The 18,405-nt window shown below is 35.3% G+C and overlaps 1 protein-coding gene across 8 annotated transcripts in view; it reads left to right on the forward strand.

Annotated features, from left to right (window-relative positions):
- Positions 1-18,405, forward strand: part of LRRFIP2 (LRR binding FLII interacting protein 2) — a 57,956-nt gene that overhangs the window by 37,996 nt on the left and 1,555 nt on the right. For 3 of the 8 annotated variants that reach the window (XM_056334686.1, XM_056334678.1, XM_056334679.1), the window contains 11 exons: positions 538-651; positions 1,103-1,174; positions 5,715-5,885; positions 6,440-6,532; positions 8,542-8,634; positions 12,418-12,519; positions 12,771-12,903; positions 14,294-14,343; positions 15,779-15,899; positions 16,952-17,031; positions 18,181-18,285. In XM_056334686.1, coding sequence (XP_056190661.1) covers positions 538-651; positions 1,103-1,174; positions 5,715-5,885; positions 6,440-6,532; positions 8,542-8,634; positions 12,418-12,519; positions 12,771-12,903; positions 14,294-14,343; positions 15,779-15,899; positions 16,952-17,031; positions 18,181-18,285 — 1,134 coding nt within the window. The remainder of the gene's footprint in view (positions 1-537; positions 652-1,102; positions 1,175-5,714; positions 5,886-6,439; positions 6,533-8,541; positions 8,635-12,417; positions 12,520-12,770; positions 12,904-14,293; positions 14,344-15,778; positions 15,900-16,951; positions 17,032-18,180; positions 18,286-18,405) is intronic. The other 5 variants (XM_056334681.1, XM_056334680.1, XM_056334683.1 and 2 more) reach the window with 5 other exon arrangements.

Here is an 18,405-nt window from a genome sequence, read left to right on the forward strand (position 1 = left end):
GAAATGTTTAGACGTATTTTTAATCTCCAAAATAAGTGCTTTGTGTCTTTTATTTTGCAAGAAAAGAATCTTTTCTTTTTTACCAAGTTTATTTTTAGCAGCTATTAGTTTCTTGTAGAATTTATCTTCTGCGTGAGAAATATTTAGCAGGAAAGGTTGAGTATTAAGAGTCTAGGGCTATAAAAATCCATATACTAGATTCCACTGGAGGCTTTCTTCTGAATCCTGGGTAGCAGAAATTAGAATTTTTAGAAATATCTTAAACTTAGTTTTTCAGCACTAACAGCCTCCTTATGAAAGTCTTTTGAACAGGCTACTGAGAACTGTAAAGTTGTGATGACTGATGAGTCATCAAAGAGGAACCAAAGTTTCACTGGGAAGAAGCGTAAGTGCTGGAAAATAATGGAAAATATTTCTAATATTAAGAAATGGTAAAAAGAAAAGAGAGGAGTGTTCTATGACTGTGAAGAAATTTATAAAGAATATATACCAGAAATTATTATATTATTCCTGATAAAATGTTTTTCACTTTTTAAGCCCTCATCTCGCAATTCTGTAAGTGCAACTCCACTGAGTGGCAACTCATCCAGGAGAGGAAGTGGAGACACAAGCAGTTTGGTGGATCCTGATGCATCCCTCAGCGAATTACGGGTAAACAGAGTTTTCAGAGAATGTGGAGCTAGTTTAAAATTGTATTTGTGGTTAGGAGGAATTTTTCTTTGCTATAGAACTTCTGGTTTCTTAATAGTAAGAAAAAGTTACAAGAACGTAATTTTCAGTCACGAGAGCTTTCTGTATTTATCTTGGTAACTGTATTTGTTGTGTTCATAAATATTTGTGGTGCTAACAGTTCAGCTTATATTAGAACAAGACCTTGTTTATGTCAAATCTGAAACTACTCTTTCCCATTTGACATGGCTTGGATTCACAGATCTAAACAAAATCTTAGTTTCCATCAAGTTGTTGTGAATCAATTATAGTTTCTATGAATTATTGCAGGCTTTGGCATTTGACAAAATGCATGTAAACCTTTTAATGCTTTTTCAACTGTAAGTTATGTCCCCATACTTCTTATGCAATGGTTCGTTCCTATGTCCTGCAGGATATCTATGATCTTAAGGACCAGATACACGATGTAGAAGGGAGATACATGCAGGGACTTAAAGAACTAAAGGTATCAGGGCTCTTCCCAAGCATGCATTCTGTATGGGTTTTTTTGGGTAATGGAGATATCACTGGTTCCACTAACTATATAACACTTTACTAACAAGTTTTTCAATTTCTTTAAAACATGTATCTAACTTACAATGCATAGAGAACATCAGTTTAAATTTGTCATTTAAATTTGTCATGTGAGTAAATTATTAAGATATGATGTAAATGTACATAAGAGAGTACATGTTCATTATTTGGTTTATGTTAAAATAGTATTAAACTTTCATATTTTTAGCAGGTGTTTTCTGGTTAGGTAATGAGATGTTCAATTGGGCTTTTTTGAGTTTTGTTAGCAAATATATATTCAAAATAACTGCTATGTATTCAATAGGGAAGAATGAAATGGTATATGGTTATGACAAAGAACTGGTTTCAGCAAATACTACATCTTATAACGCGAAACTAAAGCAATAATTTTGAAAGATGTACTGCCGTGAATCTGGGCAGGCATGTTGCTTGCAGGAGAAGATTAATTTTGTTTTAATTCTTTGCCATTAAGAAATACCTTTTTTATGCTTGTGGTTTACATTCCCGTTTTCTTTGTCTCAATTACAGGTTCATATTTTCAGCGTTAGGTTAACAGGATTTGTCTGTATTTCAGCTTGTTTAAATTAATATGCGTGCTTTTATTTTGTACATTTTCACACAATTAGCAGTTTGCAGTTAAAGTGTGGTTATTTTCCCCTCTTCCGTGTTGAAGGGAAACTGAATACAGCAAATGATGGGGCTTGCAGATCTTTCAGGCTATTTGTTCTGTTCTCTTTCCTGTTATCTAATTGTGAATGATTCCACGTAAAAGTAAAGAGATCTTTCCATATTAGTTTTATATCCCTATAGAGCATTTAATGAATGCTGCTTGTAGTAGACCATGTTACAGTAATGTATTTAAAAGCTTCCTTGAATTTCCTTGATTAAACAACATATTAGTTAGTATAGTGAAGAGAAAATACATAATTTGAGTTGTTCAGTGTAGTAAAAATTATTTCCTCTTTAGAGGATAAGTTACTTGGAATCGGACAGCCATATGCTCAGATGTAGTGTCTTGTTTTAATCATATTGCCATATGAATATTAAAAGGACTTTAAAGAGCAGTAGATTACAAGATTATTAGACATAGCTATGATTGTACTAAATTTGAATAAAACATGAGATTGCTTCATGTGTTCAGAATAGATCTAACTTTCAGACTTCTGCATGTTTGCCAGCATCTCATGGCTACTGTTCCAAATCATTACTGATGCAGTATTATTTGTTGTAATCCATTACGGTTACCAAAGAGCACTGAATTGCATTTTATGCTATTGTTAGTACTGAATAATAGTTTTCTTAGTTAATTTGCCTTCTGTAGAGATTCTTTCAGGTATCTTTCTTTCTGATTAGGAAAGTATTGCCTTTTTCTCCATTTCTGTTTTAGCAGTTTTATCTTGTGTACATTAGAAGAGTTACTAGGATACCTGCTTTTACACTACCTTTAAGTGTTTTTTCAGTGGTTAAGTAACAGCGATTTGTAATCACACTGCCTTTGTGTCTCTGGTTGCTCATTCCTCATGCTGCTGAGAGTTTGATGTTTATCTGGCTACAAATCTGCTGGGTGTCAGCAGAATAAAATCCAATGTGGATAGTTCTGATTTAGTTAGATCTCAAAACCTTGTCATGTCTCTGATTCAGGTTTTTTGATTCTTTCTATATTCCCTTGCATCAACTAGAAAGGGATCCTTTTTCTTTCCTCAATATTTTTCTTTTGTTAAGCTAACAGAGTACTGTCTTCATGTCTTCTGGGTTTAATCATCTTGTTCTAGCCAAGCATGCTAAATTGCATAGCCTTGTAGAATTACGGATAGTATTTCTTCATAGCTTTAGGTTATGTGCAAAGCCTCATCTATTTCCATTCATGCCTGTTCCAACTGCTTCATCCTTAGTCATCCCATTGCCTCATTCAAGTGTTTTGGAAATTCTTCCAAATCCGTATTATTTCTCATGAAACTGGGAGATTACTGAAACTGCATGGAATTCTTGAACTTTGGGAACATGTGTAATACTTCAGTTGAAAAGAAGGAACAGTTCCAGAGAAGTCTTAGCACTGTTCCAGGTTTTATTTAACTGATTGGAGACCCTTAGGCATAGCTTGTTTTCTTTCTTAGAAGCAATTCTGACTCTTCTGCCTCAAAATAAATTTATTCCTTTTCCATCAGTGCAGATATTCTCCTCCATTAACTTGTTGATTGATGACACTTTAATCCAGTCTTGTAAGCCTTACCTAGTCTCCTCTTTAAGGCTGGAGTCCTGGGGCATGTGGCATACAATAAGAGGCTGAGGCAACTGGATTTGATAAGTCTTGGGGTGATGGGCAGCAGTATCGTTTTTGTTTTCAGCTGCGTGATAGGAGGCTATAAAGACAAGGCAGACTCTTTTCAGAGATGCAGTGACAGGGCAAAATGCAACAGGCATAAGTTGCACTGTAAGGGCAGAAATTCTAATTACACCTCAAGAAAAAGACTTTGCACCAGGCAGGCTGGCAGACACTGGTACAGGTTGTCCAACCAGGTTCTGCAGTGTACATCCCTGTAGATCCTTAAAATGAACTGGAGATGAGCTGTAAGCAGCATGATCTTGGTTGGCTGTGTTTAATTAGGAGATTGGACCAGATGGCATCCAGATCTTTGCCAGCCTAAATTACTGCATGCTTCCACTCACCATACTCACAGAAATAATCAAATTGGAATTTTTTTCCTAGTTGTACTTTTTGTTAAATTTTGGTATCTCCCCATAAAAAGACTGCAGCATTCATTTTAATTTTTCTTTTCTCCTCTAAATTGAATTACTCTTTGAAAATCTTTGGAAGGTTTGCTGACTCTGACATCTTGTTTTACCAATCTTCACAAGATTTGTCATGTTTACACCATCAAAAAAGAGGTTTTCTGTGACTTTAAGAATTACTTGAATGCAGTTAATATATTCTTCATTTTTTCATTGTTTTCTTCTCTCTTATCCTGAATCTTTACTGTTTGCTATTTTCTACTTCCCAGATTACAGTAGTACCTTTCTTTTATTTTCAATATTTTCATTGTCACTTCTGATCTGTAGTCTATCAGGATGCATCTTAAGTTATTTTTTCTGGAGTTTCTAAAATACTGTGTTTCTCCAGCACAAAATTCCAGAATTCAGTGAATGGAACAGAGAGGTATAAAAACATGTGGTTATGATAAAATTACAAAAGGTAAAATACATACTTAGGGACAACTTTCTCAAAATGGAGATTCAGAATATGTTTGGGAGTTGGGCTTTCTTGTTTTTTTTATACTGGAATATTGAACTGTGACTTGGTATCTCTAAAGAGAAGACACAAATACAATTCCGAAAGAAATGGTTGTGTAACTTTACTGTATAACAGATAGCACTCCTTAGTGTTTCCTTAGGGAACGTAGATTGTTACCACCTTCTCCCCTAACATCTTAGTCCTTAGTCCTACTGTTCCATTTTCTGGAAAACCCAAGCCTGGTGCCCTTCCTGTGCTAGTGTTTTTACTGTCATAATATAAAAAAATTTAAAATGGAGGTTATGCTATTTAGGCCTTGAAAGAACAGATTACATTAAATACTAAGGGATTTGTAGTAGGACACAGGTCTACTTTGGAAAGAGAATGGCATAACATTTCTTTTTCAAGTCTAAAATTGGGACTCTGAAACAAAATTTTTGTATATTTAAAAGAATGCATGTTAAAATCATTGCATGTTTAAAAGTTCCTGGAGTAATAGCTGTTCTAGTATTTGAATAGTTGACATTTGTTATAGTACCGGGGGGAGGAATGGATAAAATTATTTTGGTAAATGTGAGAGAATTGCGTGTATAGGAAAATACATAGCAAGGCATATGTGCACCTTCAAGCAGAGAATCAAGCATGTGGATTTTTACATGCTTTTTTTTTTTTTTACCCAAAAATATTGGTAAAAAATAGACAAAATGCCTGCTTAAACAGAGAATCAGTATTACTGAAAAAATGTGACTGCCTTAAATCTTGGAATCTGAGGTAACAGCACTACTTAAATAATGAGTGTTAAGTTAAAGCTTACTCCTAGAGATTTCTGTGATCTTTTTTAGTGATTTAATTGTCTGAGTTCTCTGTCAGATTTGTTGCTTCATTCTGAGGTGTCCTCTCGTGCATGCACTGAAAATACAATAAGGCTGTGGTATTACTATTCCATCCCTATAGGTTAAGTTGTGAAGATGGCAGAGTAGAAAACACAAGTGGAATATTATCTTGTAATTTTCATACTTTTGTAATGATAACTTTTCTTTGCTGTGTATGACCTAACCTGGATAATGGAAGTTGAACTGTGACTTGGTATCTCTAAAGGGAAGACAGGAATATAATTCAGAAACAAAAATGTTTGCATAATTTTGCTGTGTAACATATAGCACCCTTCAGTGTTATGATGGTATTTTAGTATTATGAAAATGCATCAGAAAGTTAGACTAATGTAAGCTTTTCTATTATCTAGGATTCGCTAGCTGAAGTTGAAGAGAAGTACAAGAAAGCTATGGTTTCCAATGCTCAACTAGACAATGAGAAAAACAACTTGGTTTACCAAGTGGATACTCTAAAGGATGTCATTGAGGAGAAAGAAGAACAGATAGCAGAGTTCTATAGGGAGAATGAAGAGAAGTCAAAGGTACTGATTTTTAAGACTTTTTTTATAATTATAAAAATAAACCATAGAAGCCTGGACTGCCTAGTAACTAAGTCTATCTCAGTAATCAAAGATTTTTTGAGTATTGCGTCATTTTTCTTGAAAAAGGAAAACACCTCTACCACCCCACCCCAGGAAAAGAGTTATTTAATTAATTCAACACACTAAAGATAAACTGTGCATTTACATCAAATGGGACATGTTCTGTCCCACTTTGTTATGACAGCTTTTAACAACAATATTTAGATAAATTCTGTATCTGTGCTTTTCTCTTTAATATTGTGCTTAAGCCTTTAAGTGTATCTTTTCTTTCTACTCTACATTTTATTAAATAAAGTCTTCTGTAAGCAAGTATCTGGAGAACTTACCTAAAACACTGATTCTGTGATTTTTAGCCACTTGGTAGGTAAAATTTCTCAGATTGTCACAGTATTTTCTTAGATAATGTTTTGTTAAGTGATACTACTAACTTTTTTTTAAACTTTATATTGCAAATGTCAAAGCCAAAGTAAATAAAAATACTTTACTTAATACAGGAATTGGAAAGACAGAAACACACGTGCCTTGTTCTGCAGCATAAGCTGGATGAACTTAAAGAGGGCCTTCGACAGAGGGATGAATTGATAGAGGTATGTTCATATGAGATAGTGTTTGATAGAACTTCTGCAAATAAATATGGTCTAAGATTTGAATCACACACAAAATCTCACATTTTTAAGAAAGAATTTATTTTCTTCTAGGGCACAGAACTTAAGATATCAAACTCTATAAAGTTGAAGAAGTCTCTGCAGGTTTTTCATGTGTGTTACATCTTATAAAATCCTTAATTCTTGTGAGAATTGTGGTTCTCATGAAGGTTCCTTGTATCTTTTCTTCCTTGCAAGGGCAGAACTAATGTTTGTATGGCTAAAATACATTTGCATAGCCAGTTCTAATGCATGGATAATACAATGTTATTCTTTGCCTTTCCCAAAAGTTTCCATTTCAGTTATTTCAACTTTTTTGAGCATCAGCCACTGAAGTTTCCAGTAATGAATATTTGTTTACTTACCAGTCAAGAATAAATGTAGCAACAGTGGTCAGCAATGGTGTTGGGTCATAACCATGTTACTGGGTGTGCGGTGTGTTCTCTTGCTTCCCTTGCCCTGTTCAGTGTGTTTCCTCCTCCTCCCCACCACCTTTTTCCTCTGGAAACAAATCGGTGTTCCCTGAAGTCCTAGAGCTATTGTGAGTCTTCATTTTGGAATGGTCCACCAAGGTATGTCCACAGAGATCAACAGTATGCAGGTGTCCTTTTCCTGTTGATTTCAATTCTTGTGCTGGAAGTCTTCGTTCAGTTAATACATCATTTTCCCACTGCCATTTGGTTTCAGTTAAAATTGATGAGCCAAGGTTTCCACTACCAGATTTTCAAAAGCTATATAATATTGCATTTCATTGATCAGTTTCTTTCCCCACTAAGTTCTTGTGCTCTCCAGGTTAGTAGTACAGTAACTCCAAAAGACTTTTGAAGAGTCCCAGATCTGTTGTGGTTACTGAGGAAATAATAAGCTTCACGAATCTGGAGTTGATATGATTTACTAGCAGAAGAAAACAAATTAGATAAGCCTAAGTAGCAGCATTTAGTGGCAGATTGATGCTGACAAGCAAAAAGCTTAGCAGGTTCTGGTTGTAGCTTTGTTGCTTGCTCTGGGTTCTCTTTGACTTCAATGTGAATTAAAAAGCTTTTTTACTACTTTGATTTTTGGTTGTTTGGGTTTTTCCGCTTAGGTTTTTTAAAGTATGTGAAACAAGAATATACAGTAGATTTGTCTGGAGTGTTTGCTGTGGTAGAATGTAGCATATGCATTGAATATTCACCAAATGCATACAGTTCCTTCAAAGATTTGGCCCATATTTAACATTTGAGTAACTTTTCTGTCTATTAACATTAACAGAAGATCTAGCTGAAGCCATTTAGTGTTTTGCAGAAACACATTGTCTTCCATTCCCAGGTGCAAAATCAAGTTTACTCACTAGAAGGGCAAAAAATTGTCTGTAGCCTTCAAAATTAAGTCATTCTTCATACATATTTGTATGAACACAGTAAAGAATTGTAGTTATGTTTGCAGTGCAAGCAGCAAAATGCAGTGTTAAATAAAAATAGGACTGCGCTTGATATATATTAATTTAGTATCAGAAAGCAGTCAGAAGCCCTATTTCACTCCCTGGATGCCTGATTCAAACTTCCTTTATTCTTTCAAGAAGATTTTCTATTTTGTAAAACACTCCTAAAACTGTTTGTTAACATTAGTTTCTCTTCCAAATGGTACTTGAAAGTATCTGAAAATTACAAGGAAGTTTATTTTCCTGTAGAAAGATGTTATCCTGAGTCTGCAGTGAGAACTGTTACTAAAGAAAAGTAGCTCTAGCTGCACTAAATTCTCCTATCAACACTGATTGAATAAAATTCATTACTGTTCTCTTGCATGAATTCATAAAGAATATATTAAGTTGGTCTTTTTTTCTTTATCTTCATGCTCATAAACTCTTTGGTTGACTTCTGTTACTTATTTCCTTTATCTGTTTGAATGTTTGGGTTTTTTCCATTTCTTTACTTCTTTCCTCTTTTACTCTTCCCTCATCCTATTTACTACAGGAGAATCAACGCATGCAGCAGAATATAGACTCCATAACCAAAGAGGTGTTTGATCTCCAGGAGACAATTAATTGGAAAGATAAAAGAATAGGGGTATGAATCAAATATGGGGGGAAAGGTATTTTTGCATTTTAGAAGTAGATGAATGCCCCCCACACCCCAAGGAATGCTGTGTACACCAAAGAAATGAAGGCCAGTCCCAATTTAAATATTTAAAATGTTTTGCAATCTTTCTCTTCTTTATAAAATGAGCTCCATCTCATCTTTACTTGCATAATGATGAATAATACAAATGAAATCTATAACATAATAAACTGTTATGTATACAATTTTACAATTTTTTACAAAACATCTTTTACCTGAATTCATGGCTTGAAAAAGTCATTGTTTCCTTATTCAAAAAAAAAGGAATTTTATGCAGATTTGAAATTGTTTTTAAAGATCTAATCTCCCTAGAGGCAAATACAAGTTTTCAGAACCTGAACACTTCAAAGCTTGCTTGCCATTTGAGTCCTGCCTCTGTCATCATCTTAACAATTTGCATAGGAATTAGTGGATTTTGAAATGGTCTACACTACCTGAGATAAGAGAGATTAAATACTCTAAATAATAGAAAACCTAGAATGCTGCAGGAGCTAAGGACCAAAATGTAGAGAGGCCTCATTGAACAACTGTACATCACACTTGCGTTTGTCATACCTAGAGATAAAAAATTTGACCTTGAATTGATTTCTGTGGTCAACTTGTGCATTCCTGTATTGCACTTCTGATCTTTCTAGGGCTGGTTAGCTTGGATGCATCACTGAACCAAGCTGGTACGGTGATACCACACACAAAATACCAGAGTTACCAGGTATGGGAATTGAGAGAATCAAAACAGTGGTTAAGTGGGACCTTTTGAGGACCATCTGTAGGGCTCCTGTGGAAGGAAGAACTGTTGATACTAACTATGCAGCTAGTGTAGGTCAGGCAGGGTTTGTCAGCTTTGCTTCTGGGCAGCACAAAAGGAGTAAAACTGTTAAGAGTCAGCCTGATCGTTGGTAATAACCACAGGACTCTGAACTTGTGGCTGTTCTGGTCCACAAGTAGATTGCCTGGTGGTGAGAGGTTGCTGACTGGAAAGTGTTCAGAAAGGAATTTTCTGCCTCTTAGTAACTCTAGGGTTGTTTTGCTCTAATTGAATTTTAAGTCAGATTTTGACATAAAGCAATTTTCTAAGAAATCTGTGTATTTGCTGGAGTTCAAGTCACTTTGAAAAGTTATCTTTTACCTGATGATGCCCACTTTAAAAAAAAAAAAAAAAAAAAAAAGCCCTGTTATACTGTCTTATTTCAATCCATATTTATTTCATGTTTCAGTCCTTCAATTTGTATTTCAATCTTTTCTTCCATCATAAAATAATAGTTTAACATTTACAAGTGCTTTCTGAACATTCTTCTGAAAGTGTTTTTTTTTTTAACCTTTAATTAGCCATATTATTTCCATACTTAGGCTTCACCTTTGTGTTCTGGACTGTCTAGATTTGTGCAATTTTTTTTGTGCCAGAGTTAGTACAGAACATATAATTTATCTAATGTTCAACATAATAGCTACCAGCCAGATTGACCAGAAAAATACATTTTCCTTTAGCTGAAATTTTCCTGCCAGTTTCTGCGTTCTTGTAAACACCATAATGGGATTTTTTTCTTTATTTTTAATTTGGAGGGTTTTTTTACCATCTCGAAATGGTAATCTTCTGGTTCTTAAAATGAAAAAAATACTGCTGTTTTTTCTTTCTCACTTCTGTTATCTAAAAACACTTGTGTACTTTTCTTAGCTCACAGTTTTTAAGTCTTTCTCCCCAGTACCGAGTAGCTTTAATTTTCACTCTATTCCAGCTTCAGAAATCTGAGAAGCTTCATAGAGGAGTAATTTATAACTAAAATTGTGACCTAGTTCTACCATGTATGCAAGTTAGCCTGATGCTACCTCGGGAAGAAAGGGAGGCAAGCAGAACAGAGATAGCATGAGTTTGTTTTACACCTGCTGCCTTTCATTGTCCTGTTTCTACGAAGTGATTGAAATTTGCAGTTGTATTTGGTCTTAAATTAGATCAAGTTGAGGACACTTAACTGTAACTTCCAGGTTATATTCCTGAAATATACAGCTGTTTTACTGTTTGGTGGCTCCAAACTGTACATGCATTGCCAATTTACAATTAGCAATGGCGTATCTGAGTTTGGTATAGACTTCGTGCAGGTTTTTGGAATATTTAGAAAATAGGACCCCAGACAAATCTACTTTTTGATAAATTGTCACATATAATTGTATTGGTATGTTAAAACATGCCTGCAGAGCTTAGTTGTCCTGATTTCTGTGCCCCATCCCAACAGCAGAGTTGCAGAAGTAAATTTCATATGAAATCCATGTCATGTATTGTAATCCCTGAGCATACAAATACTAGCAGTTTATTACTAAAGTTTTTCAACATTGAATAATGATTGCTAATCTCTCCATAGGTAAAGAAATATAGTTATATCAGTTTCAGTTCCTTCCCCTTCAAAATTTTCTGATTCCCAAGACTTGTGCATAGGGCGTGAGGATAGACAGGATGTTTTGGGAAGGTCAGCAGCATCCCAGGGCACTGCTAAACATACAGAATCTGTCTGCAGTATGATTCTGGGCTCTGTGTACTTTCTGTCAACTCAGTGAACTTATTTCCCCCTCCATCTCTGCCTGTGTTCCTCAGAAATGGTGAAGGTGCATGTATCTTTAAGTGGAACACAAAATCTAATGATTAGGGTTCTTCACACTGTTTATAATGTAGTTAGAGTTCTAGTATGTGTTAGGAAACAAAAGGACATCTTATGAATTCTTAAACTATGATGTGACAGCTAATGCTTTCATACATGTTAAATTACTTAAATTTTAAATGTTGCATTTACATACTAATAAACCAAGTACAACAGCACTTCTTAAACTTTTCTATTGAAATTAAGAGTAATGCATTAAAACATGGCTCTAATATACAGATCCTAGATAACTATTAAAATTCAGCATACTGCAGGTATGTGGGGCAGTTACAAAACAAAGGTACACACCTTCATTTCTTTCTCAGTATCAGTCCATTCCTAAACATTGATGCATGACATAAGGTTTAGTTAGATAATTTTCTTGGCAAAATGTGTGTGCACTTTTGCAGTTCCTGTGTGGTCAGGATTATTTATAATGCATGCAGTATTGAATTTGAATGGAATAATAGGATGCTGCCCAGTCAAGTGCAAGTGTCTGATTAGCTGCCAGCTAACACAGCTCCAGCATAGGTGGGCAAACCCATCTACGTCCATATTGTGCTTTTAGCTGCAGTCCTTTTTTTTTTGTGTGCTAAAATAGTGCTGCTGGTGTTTGCTGCATTTTTTGTCCCCTGTAAAACTGGTTGCTTTTGGGTTTAGTAGAGTCATTGTAATACTTAAGCAACTAGTAAATAAACTAGTATTATTCAAGGTCTTCTATGAGGTAAGATTTCTACTACTTATACCCTATGAAATTTTATTTCTGGCCACAGAGTGCTTGTATTCAAAAAGAATCACTTACTCTTTTGGTATTCAATTTAGTTTATCCAAATCTACCAAAAATGGAATCCACTAAAGAAAAATCTATGCTAGAATCTACTAAGAGTTACCTGGGGAAAAAATGTGTCGTGACAAACATGCAGCAATAAGGCTAGATATGAAATTTGTAAAAGGTAGTTATCAGAGGTGTATGTTTCTATTTATTAATTACCCCTTTTCTTTTCTTTACTTTTATTGAGCTCTTTGTATTTACTTGTAGAAAAATCTCTCTGTCATGTGCTTTTTCTCTGTGCCGCTCTTTTTCTTGCGATCTGCCTGAACCCAGGCCCTAGAAAGACAGAAAGATTACTTTGACTGCATTAAGAATGAGCGAGATGAGCTCAGAGAGGAGTTGGCTGACCTGAAGGAAACAATGAAGAGAGGAGAGGTATGTTGGTAGCAGCTACTTTACAGTAACAAAATTCGAGGCATTTGGCATGAAATCAAGGTCAATGAAAAAGAGGAAGGATGGTTACTATTCTTGTGCAGTCTCAAAACCTGACCTTAGGGTAGGATAAGCGGTGCATTTCATTGTACGTGTTTCGATCAAATTGAAAAGCTTTTAAAAAACTTTTCTGTTCAGTTATGTTCTAGCACTGGTCTTGTATCAATAGGGTTTTTTTTCTTTTGTATTTTTAGAAACACGGATTAGTTATTATTCCAGATGGCACACCAAACGGTGATGTAAACCATGAATCAGTGGTTGGTGCAATAACAGTTGTATCGCAGGAAGCTGCTCAAGTCTTGGAATCTGCAGGAGAAGGACCACTAGGTAAAAATATCAAAAAATATAACTTTATAGAGTGTTTGAAGACTTTGTTTCCCTTCTGTTTGCAGTGGTTTGTGATTTACAGCCACGAAAAGATACCTGTGATGCTTCTGAAATACATGCTTACACAACTTTCAAGACTGTAATTTTCTTTTTGGTTGTTTTTTTTTTTGTTGGGTTTTTTTAAAATGTTGAGTAAAAAGACAGATCATTTGTTTTGAGTTAAAAAAAAGCAAAATATAGTATGTGCTTGGATGTGTGCAACTGTTTGGATCTCTTGATCCAGTTTGTTTTATTACTGTCAGAAAAGATCTTTCCTAAAAGTGTAATCTTTTGTATGAATGTATTTTCCATTGTTTCAAGAAAAAAAATCTTTAAAAGTATGTATAATCAATGAAAAAAACTTGTTATAGAAAACCATTTTTTGGATATGCTTTCCCCTTCCTTGAAATACTTTTGCCTTTATTAGTGTAAAGCAAGTGCAGTCTGTCATCACATTAGAGGAAAAAAAGTTTAAAAACATTCAAAAAAATGACATAGACAACAGGAAGATACTGGTGTAGGGAGCTTTATTTTGACTTGCTTTTATCCTTAAGTTTAACAAGTTATTGAATGCGTAGTCAATCCACTGTAAAACTCTGCTAGTTGACGTGCAAAGAAGCGTATCTATAGACTTGCATTATATTTTTACGTAGTACATAATAGTTACATATTTTTGTTTTGACAGAAGTTTGACTTGATACATGTTTCTGCTGTGGCTCCATCATGGTGAAATAGAGATGTCTTTATGCTTTGTTACTGTCAAACACAGTTTTCAAGGGAGCTGCTCTAATCTTAGCAGGGCATTGCTTGACAGACACTTTTGTAGCCATTGCTGGTCATCTTAACTGATTAGAGATATTGCAACATTCCTGTGGGTACTTTCCCAAATAGTTTTTTCTGGTTTGAGAACACTTTCTACAAACTTTCTAAACGGATGGGGAAGCTTAGTGTGTTCCTGGAAGAGACAGAAATCTTCAAGAGTAAGACAAGGAAAAAGAGTATAGAATCAGAGGACAAGTTTGTTGGAAACGGCTGTTCTAGATACTGAGACAAAACTGTTTTATTATTAAAAAAAAAGTTGCTGTTTTTAATTTGCTTTGAAGAATTACTAAAGTCAGATCTTGCTTTTAAAATTGTTACACTAATAAACAATGTGAATGAATGTTTTTCCCTTTTTTCTGCTCTTAACTGAGGGCTGGTATGTCATTAGTGAGATATCAAAGTTTTGTGCTCCCAGTGCTATTAGTTTTAACTTTGAAAACCATTTTATTAGAAAATGAACAAAAAGTTATGAAAAACATCATCTTACTTACAGATTTCTCTGTTTTTTAATTGGGTTCTTTGGTTTTAGATATCCGGCTACGAAAACTGGCTGGAGAGAAGGAGGAATTATTGTCCCAGGTAAAATAAGCTATTCTTTTCAGAAATAGAACTTTGTATCCTTTTGCAGAATGTTAATATATTAGGAACAAGCAAATATTAAGCACCAAAGGTGCTCAATCAGATACTTAGGCACTGAAGCAAAATAAAATACTCAACTTCTTACCTGGCTGGCTACCAGAATTATCAGCTTCTCTCACTAGTGTCCTTATCCATGTGACTTAGATCTTGGTTGGTAAAGAATGCTCATTTCACTAATTGGTTAGGTGAAATCTAACTTGCTGCTGAGACTGCCATTAGTGCATGTAATTAAAGTTGTTCTTTCTTTTATTTTGTCTTATGCGGAAACACTGAAGTCAGTAAAATGACATTCTCATAAGCTCAAGTGGCACTTTCTTCCAAAGGGCTAAGTGGTATTATTTCTTTGATCATTTCAGTTACTCAAATAAAAAATAAACGTTATCAAAAGTAGTTGTATTTAATACAGCTCAGTATTGAGAAGAGAGGACTCATGAAAGCATAGCCATTGAACAGTTGTTAAGAATACCATAGCTTTTGTGCTTCTAGCTGAACACATTGCAAATTTCAAGTGGTCAATGTTTTGGTTTTGCTGGGAAGGTACCTTAATTTTAGTATAGATAGTTGGTTTCAAATGCCAATAAAATTTAGTATAAAATGTGTGTGTATAAGTGAAAGTATTCTGTGCATATTTATCACCATATAGTTGTAGAAATCACTGTTAAAATATTTGACTTGCATCACGAATGGGAGTTTTGCAAGTATAACTCCCGTATTGCTTATCTGTAGGGCAGTATTTTAATAAGGGAGTCAAAAAGTAGCTCTCATTTTCATAAATTCCAGATACAGAGCACATAGATGATGAATCTATGTTCCCCAATTACTGGAAAAATACAGACACAGCTGCTGTAGCTTAAAATGGAATCATTTAAGACTTAATGTGTGCTACAGGCTTGTCTAGGACTATTGCTTCCAGGTGGAGTACAAGGACCCCCCAAAAAGCTGTGGATTATTCTTTCTGTAAACTCACTAAGATATCGTTTGTTATCTTCATACGTGTTTACAGTGTAAAAGCTATACTGTAGAAGAAAGGCATAAACAGAGTTTCATACCGCCTTCTCCCCTGGAAAGGCAGCTCTGTTGGAGTCACTGGGTGCCCCTGCATTGCGCAGAGGTCTCTGCAGCACTGGCCAGAGTGGTGGGTTTGGGTTGTGCATTGGCGTGCAGAGGGCACTCGCCCAACAGAGGGCAATGGGGTCTGCAGCCATCGGCCTCAGGGACTGGGTCCCTGCCTCCTTTGCACGGCTCTCCTGCTCCTGCTTATGGAACCATCTCAGCCAGTGGCATCTAAAGCCCGCTTTGCCTTTTTCTCGTTAAACATTTAGATACACAACTATTGAATTTCTAGGAGTCTCACAAAAGAACACTTCTTTTTCAGGTTAGAAAACTGAAGATGCAGTTGGAAGAAGAGCGACAGAAATATTCTAAAAGCGATGGCATGAATTCAGATATCATCGGCTTAGAGAACGGTTCTGACTTGCAGCTAATTGAAATGCAGAGTAAGTATATGGTTACTGCTTAAAGGTATTCTTACTGGGGAGAGGAAACAGACTCTGTTCCACCTCCCATTCCTATATTGTTGTGCAGTAATAGTATTGTGAATGAACAGTTGTTGAACAGCTAGTTTTTTGTTGATGTCACTCCTTGCAGGAAATTTCTTCCAGTAGAATAGCTTAAAAATCTGCCTCTTTCAGTGTTGAACAACATTCTGGGAAGTTATTTTTCAGTTGATGACCTTGCCTAGAGTGGGTGCCACTACTGGAACAATGTCAATTTTTAGATGATAGAATTTCAACTGAGGTATTTTGATAATATATTCTACCGGATTTTTTTCTTTATATATTATGGAGTCTTTGATACAGAAACTTCATCTAAAAGTCTATTATTTGCTGAAGCAAAACATCAAAAATTATTAGTTTAACACAATATTGTGTTGCTTCATAGAAGCATGTAAGTTACTTTCCATTTCAAGCAAGCTATTTCTTCAGCTGAAAACTTTACTTATTTGACAGATTGTCATTTAATATGCTTGTAGCAATGAACATGAGCAGAGTGCTGGCAATGTCAGGGCTAAAATTAACACCAAAATAATTTGCAGAGCTCCTTGGAGTTTGTCAGGCAGTTTCAAGCCTTGTGCTCCTTATCATTCAAATATTATTACACGTTTCTATGCTAAATGCTGCTGGTATTATTTCTATTGTGATTTGACCCATTTTGCAGTGTGTGTTGGTTATTGTGTTCTCTGTTTTTTTTGAGAGAGAGAGAGAGATGAGTTTGCTGATCTAAAGAAATGTATTTTAAAAGGCATGTGTATCATTTATACATCTGATATTTAATGCACACTCTTAACAGAAGCAGTAGTTGTGTTGTCTAAATAACAGGAAAACTATTTCCATGCTCTCAAAGTTTTCTGAAAGAACATCTACCTCTTTATAATCCTGTACAGAGGCTTCTCAAAAAAGATGGTCTTTTTAATTAATTTTAATTAAACGAGGAACTACCATTTTAGAGAGTTGCCTTGAGTAATATATTCATGTTTATTTTTGTCTAGGAGATGCCAACAGACAAATTAGTGAATACAAATTTAAGCTTTCAAAAGCCGAACAAGATATAACTACTTTGGAACAAAATGTAAGTCTGTATCTTCATATTTATTGTTATCAATTCACTTGCTCTGCATGCTTTTACAATATTTTCTTCAACAAAACCTATGAAAATATATTGCATCATTTGATTTACTGGTTGTTCTTTACTTTGCACAGAATGGCACTACAATTGTATTTTTTCATATTTTCTGCAATTCAATACCTGTGCATGGTCCTAACCATAAGAGAAAATTTACTAAGATGTGAATGTATGGCAGAATATAAAGAGGAACTGAAACTAGTAGTTCAAGAAAATCAGTTTATGTAGCTTACTTATTTGTAAGAAAGTTGTATAGACTGTGGAAGGTACATAATTTACTCTCTGAAATTCAAGAGTGTGTATAGATATATATATCTCACACTGGTTTACGCACACTTTGTGATTCTAAGTCAGTAAAGTGGTATTATAGTTCAGCATCTCTGTACATCACTAAAAATAACATAAAGGATTATCATTTGACTGAGATGCCTAGTTGTTTTCTTTTGTACAGCAACAGGCTACTAGTTTATCCTATGGATTTGGGGGTAGCAGGGAGCTATAAATATAACAGTCCAGCGAGTGAGTGTTAACACCTGCAGATTGCAACTGGGGTTTATCTCAAGCCCCCTATTTACTGCTGAATTCTGTGCTTGAGGTCAAGACCTCTCATGCATCATGTCTTGATGATAAGTTACAGTCTCCTTTTTACTTTGCACCTTTTCACATGGTCCCTGCTTTTTTCAAAGTTCTAGCTTTTGTTTTTAATCCCATGTGTTCCCCAATTCTTGATTTTTCTTTTTCCAGCTCCCCTCTCTTTAGTTCTTCAACTTTCTGTATATTCTTAGCTGTGCCCTATTCTATGCTGCATTCTCTACTCTTTCCTGTGACCCTCACCAGGGAGGGACAGGCAGTGAAGGGTATTCCAGGATTCTGCCCACAATCTGTTTTACTAGGTTTTTTAGACACTCTCTTTGCAATTATGGCTGCTTTTAACACAGTTAATCCCCCTTTTTCCAGAGGGGTACTGTGGATAATTCGCAGGATGGCTTGTGTTGTGGGGAATTTTCAGAAAGGGAAGAACAGCTGGTAGCAGGTGAGCTCAGGGTGGACAACCCAAGTAATCAGTCTTTCCTTCTGTCTTGTTTGGGTTTTCAGATTGGACGACTTGAGGGGCAGGTTGCAAGGTATAAAAATGCAGCAGAAAATGCAGAAAAAGTAGAAGATGAACTCAAAGCTGAAAAGCGGAAGCTTCAGCGAGAGGTAATTGACTTGATTTCCTTTTCAGCTATATGCTTCTTTCAGTCTTGTACTGCTTTGTCTTCTGCCTCCAAGCTCTGGTTTTTTGTAATTATTGGTTGCAGCTTTTAAGTGTTCTTTTGA

The sequence above is a fragment of the Falco biarmicus genome, chromosome 4 (assembly GCF_023638135.1).
Source record: "Falco biarmicus isolate bFalBia1 chromosome 4, bFalBia1.pri, whole genome shotgun sequence".
In the NCBI taxonomy this organism is placed as follows: Eukaryota; Metazoa; Chordata; class Aves; order Falconiformes; family Falconidae; genus Falco; species Falco biarmicus.